General features: G+C 37.2%; 1 protein-coding gene across 1 annotated transcript in view; it reads left to right on the forward strand.

Moving 5' to 3' along the window:
• Positions 1 to 15,536, forward strand: part of LOC139745514 (gamma-butyrobetaine dioxygenase-like) — a 30,987-nt gene extending 15,451 nt beyond the window's left edge. Inside the window, exons 3-6 of the mRNA XM_071655904.1 lie at positions 71 to 176; positions 3,672 to 3,874; positions 7,294 to 7,460; positions 15,385 to 15,536. Coding sequence (XP_071512005.1) covers positions 71 to 176; positions 3,672 to 3,874; positions 7,294 to 7,460; positions 15,385 to 15,536 — 628 coding nt within the window. The remainder of the gene's footprint in view (positions 1 to 70; positions 177 to 3,671; positions 3,875 to 7,293; positions 7,461 to 15,384) is intronic.
• The last annotated feature ends 7,057 nt before the right edge of the window (positions 15,537 to 22,593 follow it).

A 22,593-nucleotide genomic window follows, 5' to 3' on the forward strand; every position in this document is an offset into this window, starting at 1 on the left:
CGAACTGGCTAATTTATTCTGCTATTTGCATTTACAAGTGCTTTCTTTCCCAATATGCACGTATAAATAGGGAGACGTTCCATGTGAAGGTAAAGGTGGACCCGAGTAACCCAGCCTACACGTCGAACTACCTGAGCATGCACACCGACCTGACTTATTTCAACGACACATACGATGTGAGTGTCAGCAACGACATTTTTATCTATAAGAAGCAATTGCTTCAAGCAAAAGCACAAGCTCATCTAGCGAAAGATCTAACCCCTTTAAAGGGGGTTTCACACCGGGCTGTGCATAGAGTTGCGTAGCGACAACGCCGAAATTAGCTGCGTATACTCACGAAAAATAATTATGATGATACGCGCAGGGCTTGCGCAGTACCGGCGTAGGGTCAAGAATGGTTCCGAGGAAGCGCGTATCCCCATAGCGTATTTTGCGTATAGCGAGCGTAAAAGTAATTTGCACTCATTTTGGAATCCCTCGAAGATTTTGGAGACTGATCCCTGAGGTCACGCTAAAACAAGTGAAGATGAACATTTTCACCCAAAATTCATATTCACTCCTTCAAGAGTGAATATTTTCACTCGATTTTCTTTAGAGAGTACAGAAAAAAATAATAAAGTCTCGAAGGGCACATGCAGGTAAGTATAGATTCACCAGCAATTCAGAGTCCAGTGGAAAAATGATATCAAGTAGTTTTCCAACGTGGGTCAGGCATTTGAATGCCAAATCTGAACCTATAATAATACTCAACTGTAAGGCAATACTATACGCAAATGATTGCAAGGTCTACGCAAGTCTACGCAAATAGACGCCAGATCTACGCAAGTCCACGCAACTAATGTCTTCGAAACTGAACGCAACACTACGCCATGTTATACGTGAGCATCAAAAGTGCTCTGGCGTGAACGGGCAGGGTTTGGTGGCGTATTGTTGGCGCGAAGATGGCGTACAGTTCAGGGGCCGCGGAACGTTTTTCAGTTTGGGGGGGGGGGCTGCGCAGCCGGGGGGGGGGGGTGTATCAAGGTCAAACCCCCCCCCCCCCCCCCCCCCCTGCTTAGACGCACCGGCGTAGCCTGGATAATGATTGTGTGATCTTGAGAGGACGGCGGTTACTATGCTAGGGAGCCAAGCGACCGAGCCCTAGCGAGCGGAGGGAACGGGGGGGGGGGGGAGGGTGTGGGAGGGGGGTGTTCCCCCCTCCAACGGTGAGAACGTTTTGCATTTTGATGTTGTAAATGGTGCTATTTGATGCATCTTTTTGCGTCTTTTATCGACTTGAAACCCCCCGCTTAGACTCACCGGCGTAGCCTGGATAATGATCTTGTGATATTGGGAGGACGGTGGTTACTATGCGAGGGAGCGAAGCGACCGAGCCCGAGCGAGCGGAGGGGACGGGGGGGGGGAGGGTGTGGGAGGGGGGTGTTCCCCCTCCAACGGTGAGAACGTTTTGCATTTTGATGTTGTAAATGGTGCAATTTGATGCATGTTTTTCCGTCTTTTATCGACTTGAAACGGCCCCACTTGTGTAAGGTAGCAGGATATTTTGATGTGGATTATTATTGAACAATTCGCCTGTAAAGTGGTAGCATTTAAATAAACTTCTTGTATTCATTTATTGTTACAATTAATTTCATGAACGTTGTCTGTTAAGCAATCAAACAGAAAAGGCATGCTCACGAGGGTGCATATACAAAAGGGATATTTCTCCTCCCACACGAAGGTGATTTTACATTTTCAGACCAGAAATTCAGCGATCTGGTGCAAACTTTTGGTGCAATACTTAAATTTTTTTCTAGATCCCCCACCCCCCCCCCCCCAAAAAAAAAAAGATATTTATGGAAGTAATTTGGACTTTTTGTCTCGCCCACCGGAGGTGAAGGCGAGACTAAGGAATCCAAATGGCGTCCGTCCGTCGTCCGTCCGTCGTCCGTCCGTCGTCCGTCGTCCGTCACAAATGTTAAAGTTTACCTGCAAGACTCTCTTATGATGCATAACTTGGCAACTGTTACAGCAATGGCAGCCACACTTGGGTGATAGAAGCACTAGGGGTATCTTCATGTTATGGTGTTGTCGGAGGTCATGTGATGATGTCAAAGGTCATTTGAGGTCATATATTAAAGAGTATGTGCAAGACTCTCTTTTCTATGTTAAAGTTTACCTCCAAGACTCTCTTTTGACAAATAACTTCACATAAGTTGCTTGGATTACAACCTAACTTGGGTCATAGATGCACTGGGGGTACCTTCATGCTATGGTGCCGTTGGAGGTCACAGGATAAGGTCAAAGGTCATTTGAGGTCATACGTTAAAGTTTACTTGCAAGACTCTCTTATCACACGTAACCCGACACATGTTGCTACAATGGCAATCAAACTTGGGTGATGGTAGATGTCTCTTGGGAAGTTGAAGGTAACCACAAGGTCAAAGGTTACAGACGGGGGTCAACGAACTTTTAGGGCCCAATGTTAAGTTTTTAGGGCGCATTTCGTTTATGGCTCATAACTTTTGATCCCTTTGTCCGTTTGTGACCAAACTTGGATGGAAGATGTCCCTTGGGGAGGTGAAGGTCGTCACAAGGTCAAATGTCACAGACAGGGGTCAACAAACTTGTAGGGCCCAATGTTATGTTTTTAGAGCGCATTTTGATCGTGGCTCATAACTTTTGATCCCTATGTCCGTTTGTGACCAAACTTGGACGGTAGATGTCCCTTGGGGAGTTAAAGGTCATCACAAGGTCAAAGGTCACAGAAATGGGTCAACAAATTCTTAGGGCCCAATGTTAAGTTTTTATGGCGCGTTTCGATTATGGCTCATTACTTTTGATCCCTTTGTCCGTTTGTGACCAAACTTGGATGGTAAATGTCCCCTAGGGTGTTGAAGGTCACCACAAGGTCTAAGATCATAAGCAGGTCAATTAACTTCTGGGAGTTATAAGAAATATTAATTCCTTGTACGCGAATGGGCGAGACACAATTTGGCGATTTCCTTGTTTCAGGAAAGTGTTAATAGCAAAATCACGGCATTTAGCTCTTATTCCGCGTGTGCATCATCTGTATGTATGTACAAAGTCCAATGAGGTGGAGGGGGAGGGTGTGGGAAGGGAATGCCCCCTCCCACTCGACGGAGCTTTTGCGTTTTTGAAAATCAAGATAAAGTGATCTGAAGCACACTTTTTGTGAGAAATTCGGGTAGTGTGATTTCCCCCCCCCCCGATTTTTCCCGTTTCTTTCTTTTTTTACCCCTTTTTTTTCACGATCCAAAAGTGTGTGTGTGTGGGGGGGGGGTGCAGCCCCCCCCCCCCAGTCACCCCCCCCCCCCCGGTTCCGCTGCCCCTGCAGTTGCGTTGTGTTGCGAAGGCTTGCGTAAAACCTGCCTATCAGAGCTCTACGCGGAGAGTACGCTACTTAAAGTGTGGGTAAATTTCTTGTAAATTTATACCAATAATAATGATAATTACCATTATTATTATTATCATTATTATTATTATTATCATTATTATTATCATTATCATCATCATCATCATTATTATCATTGTTATCTTCATCAATATTACAATGATAAATTATGATAAGTTAGTTGTAGGTTTTCGGAATTCGTATCACGAGATTGCATGGCTGTGTCTAAGCTTTTGCGGATTTTAACTTCGACATTAGCAACGTCTTGCCTCCGCAGGTCCAGATGTTACATTGCATTGTGCAGGCGGACGGTGAAGGAGGTGAGAGCATGCTCGTCGACGGGTTCAAGATCGCAAACGACCTCCGGCAGAGCGCTCCAAAACTGTTCGACATCCTCACGAAAGAAGTGCTAGAGTACCACGACGTTGGGCGCGACGCTGTGGGCGACTTTTTCTCACATTCACGAGTCCGAACCATAAGGTATAGGCCTATAAACATCTTCAAAGTGTCGTTGTTTCATTTGTTTACTTTTAAAGGACAATTTCGTGATTATTACAATTACTCTAAACATCACACATACGTGCTTGCCTTGGTTGCCAAGTCTTATGCGATATTGTTATTTGTTCCTATAAGTACAACGTGGTAAACAATGACTGTTTATTTTGGAGACCTAACTATTGGCAACGAATCAAAAGGGAGACAAAACGGGGGGGTTAAATGGTTAAGAATCAACAAATAGATTTCAGTTTTAATATTTGTGTTTTCGATACAATTGATTAAGACCTTTGATACAATCATAAAGTAGTAGGTAAATTTAGTTGCGTGATTGTTGGTTGGTAAAAAAAAGAAAAAAAAATCATTCTGGGCAATTATCCCCCAATTGAGCTTTTAAGTGATTGAACCAACATAGGGCAATCATTTTTTACTTAAATATTGGGCGAATATTTACCAACAGAATTCGTAATGGAGACTTACGTACTTTTTGCCCCGCTGCGCTGCTGTGTAAGTGACGCATTCCTTTTGCGTATTGGGTAATTTTTGTTGGGCAACTGATACTTGGGTAGAAATTTGCCTCATTATTACAATTTACCAACATTATTTCACACATTAAGCCTGAGTATTTCTTAACCGTACTCGGGTAATTTTGTTACGTTCCTTTCTAAAATGGTAAATTTTCATGGGAAATATATACACTTGTATATAGGCCTAAAAATACTAGGTGTTGTAAAAAACATTTTCCACTTTTGATCATTAACAGTTCGAAAACTATTCATCCGAAAAAAAAACTGTCATTGATATAAATGATAGCTGAATAGTGTACAATTTGGTTGGAGGTGATTTGAAGGTGAAAGCATAAATCAGTTTCATAATCTAAGATTGATTTTGAAGTAAGGTTTCAGATTTTGGTCAAATTTTAACCCTCTGTACAAAAATTGAACCTTGCACAGGAACCAGTGATGTGTATGTGAGTGTGTGCTGACAATGGCTCTGAACAATGGACATGCCTGAACCACCTGTTGACTAGGCGTCAGTCTCGAGCTCCCAGGCACATGAATGCTTAATCAATAATTCATGTGGATTGCCCTGGGCACTGCTAGTCTGGATTCATGCACGGTAAAGGGTAAAATGCATGCACATGGAAACAGGAAGCACATGTTTCCATGTGCTTGCAAACACCACATTCCATTCCAGCTGGCAATCATTTTCAATTTTTGCTTCACATATCACTAGATTTGGGATATGAATAAGCAAAAATGATCTAAAGTTCCTCATTTACATACAACTGTCTACTAATTCAATACTCTGACAAATTTTTCGCTTTTTGATAAAAAGACATCATCTTTGGTAAAAAGTTCAGCAGCATTTATCATTGGGGCGATATGTTTTACAGTAGATTTATTCAAGGCTCCATTTACACACAAGTGTATACTCTAATTGATTTTTTTTTGCTTCCTGTCACCATGTTTACGACAGAACAGAAGGTATTCATTGTAATTTCGTTTTTCAGATGTAGGGAGAGCACTGTCGAGACCTAACGACAGTATCGGCAGACGTTTGACTTTACACAGATACTGCCAGAGGCTGAATAAAGACTAGTTGTGATAGTGGAATTTCTAATGAATAAAATGAAGCATTCAAACCCTAACCATTGTTTAGGACCATTGTCAGGGTGTTACACACTCCTATACACACCCATTGACCCCTGTGCAAAGTGAAATGTTGTACAGAGGGTTGAAAATTGATAGAGCAAAATCTGGAACCTAACTGTGAAATTAATCATGGATTTCACAAAACTGATTTATGCTTTCACATTCAAACCTCCTTCACCCATATTGTACACTATTCAGCTATTACTCATATCAATGACAGTGAATTATCTAATATATAGTTTATGAATTATTAAGAATCAAAAGTGGGAAATGTTTTTTGAAACACCTAGTATAAAAGCAAGAGCTACATTGTGTTCGTATTTTGACATGATTTTCTTACGTTTACCTTTATTCCGTCAACACCGGAAGGGTTAAAAAATCAACATTGTGGGAGTATCTTTCTGTTGGAGCAAACTACAGGATAATCCTACAATATTGCTAGATTGTGTTTTGTGTGTGCTTGTTTGTGTGTGTGTGTGTGTGTGTGTGTGTGTGTGTGTGTGTGTACGTGCGTGTGAGTCGGTTTGTGTGCAAATACAGTAGTTAGATGACACAATTTGAAACCCATATACCTGACTGGACTTGCTTACCACTTCATTCCAGATTAAAACCCAGAAACTAAAACATTGAAAATTGGAAACCAGTTGATACCAGTTGGTTTCAATTGGTTTGTACTTTTTTTGCTCATGAATACTCATAAGCTATTCGAATTCTCTTCATGAAAAAATGAAATATTGTTAAATTTATTTTTTTATGATTTCAATAAACTCTTAAGTGTCTGAAATGTATTAGAAATTTATTGAATATTATTGCCGTGATATTCACAATTTCAACTTGTACCTTTGACGATGTGTTTTCATATCTTTATAATAAAAGTGTAATCTACATGGCAACCATGTCTTAAAGCATTACACCTTAATGGCTCTTTATACGTGAATGAAATATCCCTAGTATAGGTCTAGGATGATAGGCTAAGGCAAGATGTACTTGTAGGTATAGGCTTTACGACTAGCTGTAGGATTAGATATGAACAATGTCTTGACATACACATGTTCTGGTAAGCACCCATACATCAAATAATTCGACACAAAATGTTTGATTAACCAAAATTCAATTTACCAAACAGCTGGACAAATGGAAGTTGAGCAATATCTAATTGGGTAAAATTAGTTGGGCAAATGATTACCCAACTGAACATAGAACCAACAGTTGGGAAATTGCAAAATTGGGTAAAGTCTGATTGGTCAACAACTGATGAGCAATTTGATTTGCCCAACCACATAGCAAACTCATTATCCAACATTATTGGGCAGATTTTACCAAATTTGTTATGTGGACAGTATGTTGCCCAGTGTTGGTTAAAAGTTGGGCATTTTTGCCCAACTATTTTAAGAGTGTACTCTGGAAGGACTTAAGAAATTATTTTTACCAATTTCTTTTAGTGTTTGTGTTCGGGGAAAAAAACCTAAGGCAACATCAATAGCGCAATGTGACAAAAAAAGTAGAAGAATACACCAGTTATCATTTGATTCAATGACACTTGCAGTTATATTTAACCCTTTCTATATGCCAAAGAGTTAAATGTGTACAAATTTCACAAATAAATCTGTGGACAGGAATAAATGTGGCACACAGAGGATTATTTTTGTCAACGTTGATAAAGATGATAGAAAGAAGATAGTGACCACTATGACCCTCGATCCTTCCGATAATCTGTAATGACCTCCCTTTTTCACGATTTGGACAAAGACTAAATGACAAGGGCGATGTCGACAAGGTCATATTCAGTGACCACGGGCGGAGTGCAATGTTCCGCATGGACGTGGACAACGTCGTCGCAACCTACGAGGCTCTGGCTGCCTTTACGGACCTTTTGTATGACCCCGTCAATGTCTTCCGGTATAAGATGAGAGGTGGTAAGTGTGTTTGTGCCATGCGCATTCTAAGTTTATTTACTCACACATTGGTCTCCTCGGAACTGTTGCACTTAGTCATAAAATCAATTCTATATTCAATTGCAATTGATCTTACGGACAGTTTAGTCCAGTCAAAATACGACAAAAAGTGGGTTAACCCACAACTAATTGCAACAGAAACGATTCCACTTGCATTTGACCCGGAATAGCTATTAAAATAACATATTAAAAGTTCCCTAAAATTCGAGTGGTGGATCAGTGTCTAATTTGCATAAATTCAAAATGGCCGCCATACAACCTATTTATGCCTATATCTCGGGATATATAACCCACAAAAAGTAAATTCCGGTGTCTAATCCTATGTTTTTTAGGTCAAGGAATACAAATGTGTTATCTTTAGCAACTTTCAAGCATCCCTTTATATAGTTTTTGCATATATTTGCATATAATTACATACAAAATGGCCGCCATATTGCCTGTGCAAGCCCGTATCTTCGTATATCAGTAATGTAGTACACTCAGGAATAAGTCGCTATATATCTGGACATAAAACCCGCAGAAAATAGATTCTGGTGTCTATACCTTTGTCTTTTTAGGTCAAGGAATACAATTATGATATAAGCAGTAACTTTCAAGCTTCCCTTCATACATTTTCTGCATATATTTGCATTTAATTAAATGCAAAATGGCCGCCACAATGCCTCTACAGGCTTATATCTCTATCTGTAAAAGGTACCCAGTGATGGTGTCTGTGGTCTTAATTTTACTGCTGAGAATCACTGATGTAGAAAACGTTCCACTCAGGAATAATTACCTATATTTCACTAAAAATTTGCATATATTTATACATAAATCTATTCAAATTAAGAGTAGCTTAAATCCATAAGCTACTCTACAAAAGTTTCATGAGTTTGGACATTAGATGACGATCTTGTCATATCAGGGTACCATGTCACTCACTCACTCTCTGAATAAAAGACTCAGGGGTCCAGCCCTCATCCGAGTATCTCAAGTTCCCCTTCCTTGCATGTTTACAGACTATTACTTGGGAGAAAGGAAATTGGAAGACTTTGGGAACCTGTAGGGCCATATCTTGAAGCCTTTAGGGACCTCCAGGGCCCAGGGAGGCATGATGTCCATATATGCATGACACTAGTGATAAATGCACCAACAGTACTAAGTTTGTTGTAAATTTGACCATGACGTGTTTTCAAAAGGAGGATCAAAAATCAAAAGTGGCCTCCAATAATTTGGTCCCAGCCCAAAGGCGGCCGCACCTAGATCAGATTTGAGGTGCCTTAACTTTGGGCATCCTGTGGCCAGGGGGGGGGGGGGGGGGGATGGTTCCCATTTTACCAATATTCTACCAGCTTTTTTTTAAGATGAAAGAGTGAAAATTTGCCCCTATTTGGCACTAGCCCCAAGGAGGTCACCCCTGCATCTGCCACAATAATCTTAAAAGTATGCTGATACACTCACTGATGTATTTACTCAATGCTCTTCTGGTTTTATAAAAGCAGCAACTCTAGATAGAGAGGGGACATTAGTGCCCACACGTAAAAAAAGATATATATTATCTATATATAATATATATATGTATATATATATATATATATATATATATATATATATATATATATAATGACGAAGTAGGCTGGTAATGCATTTCAGTCCAACAGTGCTATTTATTCAGACCAAATTTTCGACGAATACATTTGTCTTTGAAGGTCGACAATTGCAATTCTGAAGAAAGATGAATGTATTCGTCGAAAATTTGGTCTGACTAAATAGCACTGTTGGACTGAAATTCATTACCACCCTAATTCGTCATCTTTTCTGTACTGGTACCATCACGCGGACTACAAGTATATATATATATATATATATATATATATAATGTGTAATATTTCGAAAAGAAGATAAAACTGCGAAAAACTATGCAGTCTCCAAGATATTCATCTTTGTACTTTTTATCTAGCTCTGTTATAACTGGTTCTACTTGTGTGTGTGTGTGTGTGTGTGTGTGTGAGAGATTTTTTTTTTAAAATGATAGATTCCTTAATTTGGGGGTTCTGGGATCTTTTGGACATGGTGTCTATTTGAACAACTTGATAGTCTGTCATCCTTGGGATGCTACTTGCCTAGTTTGTTGAAGATCTGTCATTACATGGGGTCTTAAAAGAGAATCTGAAAATGTTTTTTGAAAATGCATGCATGACTGTCGACGGACGCCAGAAGATAAATGATGGCTATTTGCAATATTAGCTTGAACCTTTTTGACTGTCTTGAACCATTGGCGAAGATGAATTTAAAATCTAATGAATCAAAGTCATTGGATTTCAAGAAAACTTTCTTCCGTTTCAACTACATCATTTTCATTTCCTGGCTTTCGATAATACAGATACTTAAGGTATGTAATGTCATCTCTGAAAATATAGATCAATGATAAAAGTTTAAAACATGTAAACTCGCTTACCCTCAAAGTGTTCTATGCGTTACCACAAACTCTGGACTAGGATAGTGTGAAATTGCAGTTGATTAATTTAAAGCAAACAGGATCCTGGCTTCATTTCATACTGACGAAAAGAAGAGTGGTAAGTGTCACATTTGTTGTACACTGTGTTGATGTCTTTCAAGAATGCTGTTTAATCCTCAGTCACCAATTAGAACAGCATCATCTGACTCCTCACATATTTTAGAAATACAACATTACAAGTGTCTGATCTATATACAATGGCCCGCATCTGCCATTGATATGGGTTGTGTGCAGTCAAATCTGTTTGCCCTGCAACTACAGTGTATACACTACCAGTTGCTAAAAGCCTGTCTTGCAGTTGCATCAGACTCCTTCAGGAGTTCCTTAATAGCTGCAGCTTTCTGTAGTGATCAGAACATATTTTTGATTAAACATCTTCCTCAAATCGTCCCAATTCCAATGATTGTATAATTTCCCTTCCACTGTTTAACTCGAAGAAAAGCTGCTGCTGAAGGGACGGGACCTTTTGGAAGTGTTTGGAACAGAAAATGATGTTATGTACTTTGGTTTTTATCTGACTTCTGACTGCTTTTTCGCCAGCAAAATTGAAATCAGCCTTCATGCTGCCCGCATTTCCGAAAAAAATTGTGTGTTTATGAACATGTTATTAGTGCGAAGCCTCAATGCAATAGGAAACATTTCTTTTAATAAAAATGCAGATACAACACGAAAAATGGTAAAAGTAACACTTATCAGAATTTATAAGCGTTTTATGAGCTTGAAGCCATGCTGTTTGTATTGATCGACTGATGAATCCAGAGTACTAGGAATAGAAATGTTAAAGCATTTCCTTTTTCTTTTTCTTTTTTATGTGTATCTGGCTGTTTTCTGTTGGGTGAAACTGCGCAAAAATATGACAAAATCCACTTCCATACAAATTACCACGGTCATATGCTGCTCATTGATAAACATGCCTTTGCCAAAAGTTTTGCAACAAAAGACACAAGTATCGACTAAACATGGATGCAAATCATCGCAGGTAAGGAAAAAGATGTTTGAAAAAATCTGCTGAATGATTTAAGACCAATTTTTGTGTGGTTACACCTTAAACACACTTTGAAAGCTATAGTCGAGATAATATGACAAGAATATCCTCTGAACGAATGTCCAAACTCATGAAACTTTTGTAGAGTAGCTTATGGATAATCATGATCTTGATGACTTTCCCCCTCCCCCCCCCCCCCCCCCCTTGGCCCCCCAAAAAGAAAGAAAAGTATTGCAACATAGACACAAGTATAAGCAGTAAACATGAGGGCAAATTACACGATATAATACATTAAAAATCATGCAATCATAAGAATCTTTTTAACGATTCCTACTACATAATTTGAGACTTTGCTGTTGTGTACCTATTGAGCACACTTTGGAAGCTAAGTTGAGATTTTTATGTTCTATTTGATGCTACTTACAGTTGTTTTCTGTGGTGAGGTTTTATCTCAAGAAAATGTGAGTTTAATGTAACACAATACTTTGATCAATGCAAGAATATAAAACTGGGTGTAAGGATAATAATCATTAAGGTTGTGAATGGAATTCTAACAATTTTGCCCTTGAAATATTGGATGTAGAAATTACAGTACAATTAAGTTCTGTAGCTCGTATTCGTATAATATCTGAAATTATATTCACGATAAAAATTTAAATAGATTTATGCGTAAATATAGCTATGCAAATTTTTAGTGAAATATATGTAATTATTCCTGAGTGGAACGTATTCTACATCAGTGATTCTCAGCAGTAAAATTAAGATCACAGACACCATCACTGGGTACCTTTTACAGATAGAAATATAAGCCTGTAGAGGCATTATGGCGGCCAATTTGCATCTAATTAAATGCAAATATATGCAGAAAATGTATAAAGGGAAGCTTAAAAGTTACTGCTTATATCATAATTGTATTCCCTGACCTAAAGAAACCATAGGTTTAGACACCAGAATCTATTTTCTGCGGGTTTTATGTCCAGATATATAGCGACTTATTCCCGAGTGTACTACATTACTGATATACGAAGATTCGGGCTTGCACAGACAATATGGCGGCCATTTTGTATGTAATTATATGAAGTATATATGCAAAAACTATATAAAGGGATGCTTGAAAGTTGCTAAAGATAACATATTTGTATTCCTTGACCTAAAAAACATAGGTTTAGACACCGGAATTTTCTTTCTGTGGGTTATATATCCCGAGATATAGGCATAAATAGGTTGTATGGCGGCCATTTTGAATTTATGCAAATTAGACACTGATCCACCACTCGAATTTTAGGGAACTTTTAATATGTTATTTTAATAGCTATTCCGGGTCAAATGCAAGTGGAATCGTTTCTGTTGCAATTAGTTGTGGGTCATTTCATATTTTGACTGGACTAGTTTTGAGATCAATCAGTCCTCATGTATTCGTAATTGTTTCAATAAGCCAGATGGGAACAATTATCTTGCGCCCACCTAGCCGCGTAACATCTTGAATGTCGATGAATACATCTCAGCTAGATTTGATCTGAATCTGTCCCAACTTTAGGTTCATTTTGTTTTTTCGCTCGATGTTGTCTCGGTGTTAGTGTAACTAGCGCCCACGAGCATCAGAGTGGCCTCTGTGCTTCTCACTGATGTATGGTCAAAGGAGACTTATGATACAGCAGAAAAGACCTTGTCCTACTCCTCATGCTGTGGAAAGATGGTATTGATGACATTATGTGAGCTGTGGTAAGAATGTCTTTCTGAAAGAATTTGTTGAAATGGTTTTACAGTGTAATGATAACAATGTTTTGAATAATAGATGCGAAGCGGACGTTCAAAGACGACGACTGCGTTAGCCGTTTTCTTCTCTCCCTGCGTCGTGTTGCTAAGTAGCTTTATCACGCGAGGACGCAGCCTACACTTCAAGAAGTAAAATGGCACCCCCATAAATGGCCAGTGCATCAAATAGCTCTCTGCGGTGTGAATTCATGCGGATGGCAACGGCCCATAATTTTTTTGAGAATTTCTTTTTTAATTTTTATCGACTCTTTCGACCCCCTCTCGGGGTATGAGAGTACAAAAACAAAGAATATAAAAAATAACAATATAACATACCAGTGAATACAATACTTGTAGACTACACAAAACGACACAAAAGATATACGAGATATTATATAGTGTATTATGAGAATACAAAGAATACAAACATGAGTTGAATGAAAAGATACACAGACAGTCTACATGTAAATACCAGAATATTTCAAATTTAATAAAGAAGGTTGTTTCATTAACCTACCGCTACGTGGCCGTGTAGGACCAACTCTTTTTGTACTATCTATGGTGCTTGGGCGATTATCTTTTGCAGCGTTTTTAGAAAAACTGGGACATGATAAGACGAGTAAATCTTGCTAAGTTTTTCAACTGAGAGGTACTTCTCGAATGAAAAGCTCTGTTATGTGCCAAGCACTTGGAAACCTAACTTTGGTTAACTTTTGGGGCAGATACAAACGTCTCTTCCTTTGGAAATAAGGGCAAACAAAAATATAGTAAAACTCATCTATGTGAGACGACAAGCAAGTGTGCACTGCATATCACAATGTGATGTGTTCGCATGAAATCGACTATTGTTTACAGGTTATTTATGCAATCTACACCGAAACTGACATAAATTAAAGCATTAGATTTATTTAGGGTGATGAAATAATTTTTACAAACAAGGTTGCTTTTATATATTCTATAATTTCTGCAAACACGGTTTGACCAAACTGCGCGACTCCTCATTCCTGACAAAAAAAAAAAAAACAACGTTTAAACCACAATCTAAAATTTTCATTTTGGCCTAACCAAACATTTGATAGACCAGCTTGATTAAGTGTGTCTTCAATGAATCTTAACCATGAGGAGTCCAATCTTTCATCTTTATGAGTGGACATGACGGATATGAATTTTAGTTCTAATTCTATAAATTTTGATTTTAATGACGGATGTGAATTTGAATAGAACATAATTATGATTCAGTATTCGCTTTACCTCTCAATATTCTTAGCCAGAAATTAATAACTCTACACTTCACATGGTTTAAAATCAATCCTCGACCAGTTTCTCCATAAACCATACAGTCTGGGGTACATGAACGTACTGTTAATAAAGTTCTAAGGAATTTCCTATGGAAAACTTCAATTTGCTTTACATCTTCATATCCCCATACTTCACTACCATACAATAAGTTAGGCAATATCAAATGGTCAAATAAGTGGCATTGAATATCAACTGACAGCTGCATTTGCTTCGCTTTAATCAACATACTGGAAAGAGCTTTTCTGGCCTGCACTACTTGCCTCGAGATTGCCTTTTGGAAAGAACCATTATAGTTAAACTGTACGCCAAGATAAACGAAGTCAAAAACCACTTCTCCTCTTTCATGACCATAATAATGTAAAATTTGGGATGTTCCTGATTTTACCTCTGGAAAAATCTGTACCTTAGTTTTATTTGCATTGACCGTTAGGTACCATTTAATTCAGTTTTCTTGTACTGCATTCAGAGCAATTTGCAATTCGACAGGGCTTTCTGACAGAATTATAGTGTCATGGGCATACAACAAGCAAACCAAACTTGAGAAGAACTCCATCTCGTCACTCCGTACTACATGATTCTCCAATTAACAATTTCAAGCCGAAATAAAATTTTGCAATATGTTCTTCAAAATCATTAAAGGGAACGTACAGTTCTGGTTGAGACCTAATTTCAGGTTTCTAACATTTTTAGGTGAGATAATGGGAAATCTCATATGAAATATGAAAGAGCATCCAATTTTATGAGGAATTCAATGTTTATTTGATAAAAATTGCTTTTGAAATTGCTGAGATATCCAAAAGAGAACGATTCTAATAAAGTGTGGGACCCACACTTTGTAACGATCGCTTTGTTTTACTTTGTTTTTGGATGTTTCAGTTATTCCAAACCCGATTTTCATCAAATAAACTTTGAATTCCTCTTAAAATGGAATGTTCGGTGCTATATCATAAGTGTTTTCTTGGTATCTTGCAAAAATTTGAAAGCCTATTTCTCATCTCAACCAAAACTGTACTATCCCTTTAAGGTAAATGGCAAACAGCAGACGTGAGAGCTTTTCACCATGTCGTAACACCTACAGTACAAGTGAAAAGTCAGACATTGCACCGTTGGCCGAAATGCAAGAAACAGCGCCCAGAACCGACCGTGCAAACTTTTATAAGCAAATTTTCGCATGCGCAGAACACCTTTTTTTAATGATCGTCCACGTCCACTAAAATCTAAAGCTCCCTGATCAAAATCTTCCTTCATCTATCACTATACATAATTATCTGTCTGTCTGTAATCTGCCTTTTAAGTGCACCTCTCTCCCTCTCAGTCTCTCGTATTGCACTCTCTCTTGACCCCTACAGGTGACATTTTCGTACTGGACAACCATCGTGTGTTGCATGGTCGGGAGGCTTTCACCATGAAATCCGGCTCTTCTCGCCACGTGGAGGTCGGTTATTTAGACTGGGAATCTGTCATGTCAAAGATCAGAGTCCTGGGACAGAACGTCGAGTAAAATGCAACGTAGTATATGGCACATTTTTCTTTGACATGGGTAAAGTGTGTTTAAAGGGAACGCAAACCCAAAGAGCAACATGGATTGAGTGAAAGCAGTAACATTAGTAGAACACATCGGTGAAAGTTTGAGGAAAATCGGGCAATCGATGCAAAAGTTATGAATATTTAAAGTTTTGGTGTTGGAACTGCTGGATAAGGAGACTATTAGAGGTTATGACGTCTGAGTGGACTACAATATAAAGAAAATATAAAGGGAATTCAATTTATATTTTAAAAAAATCATTTTTTATGAAAATCACACATTCCATCAAGTCGATACCGACATATTTTAGGGGTAGCACTTATTTCCCCTGCTTTCTGAAAGCGGTTAGTCAAGTACTCTTTCATTTTGCTAGAAAAGTGAATTATTGTGGAATTCCATTTATATTTTCTTTTTATTGTTGTCCATTCATACGTCATAACCTCTACATTGCTCCTTGGGTTTGCGTTCCCTTTAACGGAATGACCCAGTGTCTTAGGTGGCCTGGACACAACAGGCTTCCTCCGGTGGTGGACTATTTACAGCGAACTTCTGGGCACCGTTTCATGAAAGACAGATTAGTTGTCAACCCTGATAAGTTGTCGATCAGTCTCTGACAACTTCAGTAAAATCCTAGGTTTTGATTGGCTGAGAAGCTCTGGTGTCTGACTGTTACCATGGTGATTGTCAGAAACTGACGACCTGTCCAAAAAAAAAAGTGTGTGTATGCATGTGCGTGTGATGTGTTGGTCCGTTAGAGGACCACAACAGTTTGAATGAGACATTGCAGAAGAATGGAAGCGGGTCACATACTCGGCGATGCGAAATAATGAATAAAATTAATGATGTATTTCACTATAGTTGCACGTATTATAAACTGATGTAAGTTCTGATTCATCCAGGTAACATTTACTCGAAGAAAGAAGAATTTAATTGCTACATCTGGACTCACTGTTTAATCCAAAGAGCGGTTTCACATCCAATCCTAGACGCTCCATCAACTCGTCTGGTTTGATGGCGGGAAGCCGATCGTCTGCGCTGATGGGTGACGTTTTCGGAATTAAGCAGCGAGTCCAGATGCAGTGCTTTAATTTTTGTTCCTTTACTAATTACAAATACACGTTTCAATGGACTACATTAATCAACTTTTGGGAATGAAACAAACAAAATTATATAAAATGAAATTGACATTGAAATCAAAGACATTGTTCGCATTACCGATACCTATATTAGATAGTTACATTACCATGAACCAATGTTTGTTTAATCTCTTGGCACAATCCTTGTTCTCATTCTATTTCTTTAGTTTTTGTGGGTATGTGAGTATATCGGGCAGGGTTTAGCCTCCCCCTCCTGTCGTGTCATTTCGAGGAAATAATGCTCTGTGGTGGGAATATTATGGACGAGAAGTGATGTTCTTGTCGTCCCTGAAACTTCACAAGCCTAGGCCAAAATCATGTGATACTGGCACAGTGTTCTGCTTACTCACCATTATTTGGTTGGTAGCATGGTTAGTTTTAATTTTGGTATGGTCTTTACATCAATGTCGCTGTATAAATGTGGTTAATCTTCACATTTACTCACACGCTGCTTATCATTGCGTATGGACACGTAACATACGTGTTTTAACGAGATGATATATTTACAATCTGTTAGGTTGCATGCGAGTTAAGTTTTATTTTGGGGATGTTTATACCTGTACGAATTCGGTTGATGTTTTTTTTTTTTTTTGGTTTTTTGTCTTGTCTGTCTTTTGCTTTTTCTGTTTGATCAAGTGAGGAGCAAAAATCATTTTAAGATATTCAACAGTCAAGAAACTTAATGCGTACAAAAAAAATGAACGAATGAAAAAGTATCCTCATCAAAAATTTGTTGGATTGGGACATTGTGTCTGTGTTAAAGATAGCTTGAGAATGCAAGACGTTTTAGTTGGTGTGTTTGTTTCAAACTTTAAATTGTGAAAGAAAGAACAAGATTCAGACACTTGTGCCGTGTGATTTTGTCTCTCGTTCTTATGCAATACATGTAGTATTGTTTTGTCCTGGAAAAAAATGGGCTGTAAAAATATGATTACAAAAACATGAAAGGGTAATTCCACGCTATGACAATGAACTCACATTGGATACTTTAAAATTGTATTTCTTAATGGTTCTGAGTGGTTTTGTCGGTTAATGTGAGCAATACTGTTTTCCCGCCTATAGCTCCGTAGGTTGCTATAATATATGTCGAACTCGTATACCTTGGGTGAAATATCCGACATTTTCCTGATATTGCAGCAGTGTATTTCAATGGACCTATTGGAGATATACAATGTATAGTGTATTTTAACGAAAGATATACAGGCTGAAATCATTATTATGCGCATGGTATACTAAGCTCAATTTATGATAAACCTATACGTTTTATAACATAAGATAATTTGTGTTATCATGATGTCAAAACTTAAATTTTGTGTTAAGAATTTGACGCTTTTTTATTCATTGCATGCCATATCAAATACAGCTGTAGGGGAAATTAAAATGCCAGAGTAATTGCAACTCTGGCAATGTAATGATTAAACGGAAATTTCGTGATTGCACGCATGGAAACCTCTTACTTTGTTTTGTCTAATAATTAAACTTGTCATTCCGGAAGAGGTGGGTGATATTCAACTTTATGTGTTTTCATGTTTCTAATAGTGATCGTCTATGTGCCATCATGCTAAAGTTTGATGACAGTGACTTGGATTATTAGCGCCAATTGTTAAATGGATTTTGAATTCATTCTGAAATTTGCTGAGTCAGCGAAACTCGCACACAACATCAAGGGGACCATGCAATGCACATACAAGTTGACTTGTATTAATGATTCCCTAAATATCACTTACGTGGCCAAATGAATATCCAAGTATATTGTTTTCTTATAATAATTTTTCTACTGTTTTTCTTTAGATTATGTGGATACGCCGGGGAAAAAAGCACGTTAGAACAATATTTTGTTATCATCTGTTGATCATTGTTACTGTATAAATCCCAATGATAAACAAAATAATGACAATGAAATGTACATATAGGGGCTTACCTTTCCCGAGAATAATAATATCTTGCATGTTTACTTTCAAACAAGTACTGTAAACGATATGCTTTTAGTGTCTTCCTATGTATCAATGATGAAATGCTCCAACGGTGTAAACGATATGCTTTTAGTATCTACATCAAATGCTCCAATGGAATATAAATGCTATGTATAATAGGCACTATATTGGTAATGGTGGTGTAGTTTTTGTTTTGTTTTGTTTTGCTTCAATTTTTGAATGATCTACGGCCTATAATCCTTGCTTTTCGGTGAATTACTCTTTTCTGTCGCCATATCTATATGTTTGATTTTTTTTTACGATTGCAAAGTGGGAATTGTTCCTTTTTTTTTCGCTGAATTATTATCTGTACACATATTGGCACAATATGTAATGATTTGTACTGTTTAATTGTTTAACAACTGAATTGATGAATATTATCACTTTGTATTTTGTATTTCCTTTGGGAATAAAAGTATGGTGAATTGAATTGAATTGATTTGATTCTTTTTATGTTACTAATTATGATTAACAAAGTCCACTGCATGGAGATATAACAGTCCATAGGAAGAGGATACACTGTCTTTCATTAGTCATATCAGTTCCTTAGCAGTTATTGACAGATGATGTCACTGACGAGCTCTTGGTTTTTTAAGTAATCTGAAGAAAATTATTAGAAAGTTATCTAAAAATATGGATAATATTTAGATACCAACTTGACCACATGAGAAATGGTGATGGTATTAGGAATCATTATATGATAAGTCAACACGCCTTTCTATTGCATAATCACTTCAATCCCAATATTATACTCTCCGGTTAAAAGAAAGAAGACAAATACATATGTAGTTATAGCAAAATAGGAACTCATTGACCCTAGCTCCGGCGCATAAAAAGTGTTATTATATCATGTTATATCATACCTTATAATATCATATATATATATATATATATATATATGAAGAGTTTGTTTGCAAAAACCAATAAGTCCATATTTGCCAAATGGAGATATTTGCGATTAAAGGTCAAGAAAAATAAAGAGAATAATAAGAAAATTTTTGCTTCTTTTGACCATAACTTCAAAAATATACCTCTATATGAAGAGTTTGTTCGCAAAAAACCAATAAGTCCATTTCGGAAGATTTTGAAGTACGGTCTCTGTCATAAAGTACGAAATAATATCTTTTAAATGATATATTGGTCACTACATATAAAGGTACATTTTTGAAGTTATGGTCAAAAGAACCAAAAATTTTCTTATCATTCTGTTTATTTTTCTTGACCTTTAATCGCAAATGTCTCGATTTGGCAAATATGGACTTATCGGTTTTTGCGAACAAACTCTTCATATGTACTGACCAATATATCATTTAAAAGGTATTATTTTGTACTTTATGACAGAGATCGTAATTCAAAATCTTCAAAAATGGACTTATTGGTTTTTGCAAACAAACCCTTCATATATATATATATATATATATATATATACAGTATATATATATATATATATATATATATAATTATATTACGATATGATATATTATATATAACATATATATATATGCATATGTATGTATAATTATGTTACATTAAAAAGTATGAATAATAAAAGATACAATAATTAACAATGGATTTTTCATGTTTATGAGAGCATTAAAACAAAGACGAACATACAAACATAAAAACAAGTTATATGACATGATATTGTATTCAACTCCATTATAGTGCAGTGAGTATAAAATAATGTCAAAGAAGAAATTGATATTATATACTGTATGCTTTCTACATGCGTTTCGTTTGATGGAAAGATGGGTAACAGGTTCAGTAACTTGCTTGTATGAGAAGGAATTCATTTTGTTGTATTCTATAGGTTTACAAGTAAGGCCTATGTACTTAGTTGGAAAGAGCTTGTAATGACACAGTACAATAACTTCCATAATATAACTACATTGTATATTCCAAGCGAGCAAACTTGTTTTTGGCATTATTGCAACCTGGTTAAATCCATTCTGTTAAAAACTTTAACTCGCATAGTATTATATACCATAACGATAATCTATGTGTGGAAGCATAAAAGAAAGATACAAACTGATTGATTGATTCTTCGTGGGGCCTGTACACGTACAATAAAACGAGAACTTTCTTGACTGTCTGATCGACAATGGAGAGACCAGTCAAGAGTTTGTTCAAAGATTACCCCTGAGATCACCCCAAGGTGTTTTGAGTCTTCTGGCAATTTCCAAGGGTTTATCATGCATACAAATTTCCAAAAGGCTTTCCATTAACCACTACGATATCTGAATAACATAACTTTTGTTTCATGTAAGTTAAACCGTTATTCTGAAAACCATTAAGAACAGAAGTGTCTGCTAGAGTAAGTTGTTCTTGTACTGTGTAATAACACAATAACTATAAAGTAAGATGTAGAACGTTTAAAAATTGATTATGTCCCACAGGAATTTGTTTTAAGTACAGGTACAACTTTAACAAGTAAATTAAGGAGGGAATAATCCATTTTCCATTGGTAAGAAGATTACCACAGGATGATTTACCAAACATCACTGAACATATCCAACACTAAGCTCTGTTGTAATCCCATATAAATCATCAACTTCCCCATCAATACAGTGTTTTTGTTCATCATAATAATTTTTGATTTCTTTTTTTTTTCCGGGGGGGGGGGGGGGGTTGCACTAAATCTTTGATTATCTGTCATGTTGTTGGTTTTTTTTTATATCATCACCACTGTCATTTTAGTTTACTATAGTACTATGCCCTCTACATTTTTTTTTTTTTTTTTTTTTTTTTTGCTCTCTTTATTTTACCGAGTTGTCAGACTCGGAGGCGACAATGCTTCAGTTAAAATCATTAGTGGCTTTGCTGACACCAACAGTTCCAAACTTTTCAAAACAAAGATGCTTATCTTCACGGTCACAACCTCGAGATTCGGAAGCAACACGCACGATTGAACATCAGGAAAAATAACTTCACTTAACAGAATAGTATCTCACTCGAATAATGCTACCAAAGTCAGCTTTCGAAGCAAGTACAATTAACAGGGGACCGTTTCATGAAACTTTTTGTCAGTCATTTACACTGACAACTGTTAAAAGCTACTGAAATCCTTGCGTTTGATTGGCTGATAGCAAATTTGTCGGTGAAAACCTCCGACGAACTCGTTGATGAAACGCCCCCCTGATTCCAGTCAGAAGTTGATGCATTCCTGTCAAAGTACCAGGGAGCAGTACAATAGTAGTTTTGTCAAACAGTAGCACTCTGACAGTCAATACTGCAATGAAAAAGTCAGGGTACTCAAGGTTAACATATCATAGTGGAAGCTTGCTGAAAGTGGGAGGGTATTACAAGATTATCTTTCCAGAGGCCCGACAAGACAGGTAAATACAGGTGAATATGATATAGTTAGCCCTCTACAACCTTTTTTTTTTTCCAGAACGCTCTTTCCTTAATTTTAAATTTTCTCTTTTAACACGCTGTCCAGCTATTAAATATGACATGATTACATTGACATACAAGACACGTAACACATCACAGTATAGAAAATTTAGTCCACATTATAATATGCTGTAATAATGTATACAGTCAAACCTAACCACAGCGGTCTTTTTCTTCTTCTTCAAAATACTCCTCAACGTTCCGTCAGGAACCAAACGAGGAGGTCACCCAAGGGAGATGAAAAGAGTGGCGACAATTATTTTTCGTTTGTAAGTATTATTTAAAGAGTACGGTATTATGCTCTTTACTGTATTTGCGACATAGTGAAGTGAATGATAGACACATAACTACTGGACCAGATGACAGAGAGTAAAACAAAGATCTTGTCGGGGTACAATCTACAACCTATATGAGTAAAATCTCTTTTGAAGAAAACAAGAACAGCACTTGCGCCCTCTACGTTTGTTATCTTCTTATTTTTACCCCGAGCTAGCTGTTTCGTTGATTTCTCTTTTTACGTATCGTTGCGAT

This window comes from Diadema antillarum, unplaced genomic scaffold (genome assembly GCF_040938485.1).
Source record: "Diadema antillarum isolate AM-2024a unplaced genomic scaffold, OU_Dant_1.0 seq00001273_RagTag, whole genome shotgun sequence".
NCBI classification, from domain to species: Eukaryota; Metazoa; Echinodermata; class Echinoidea; order Diadematoida; family Diadematidae; genus Diadema; species Diadema antillarum.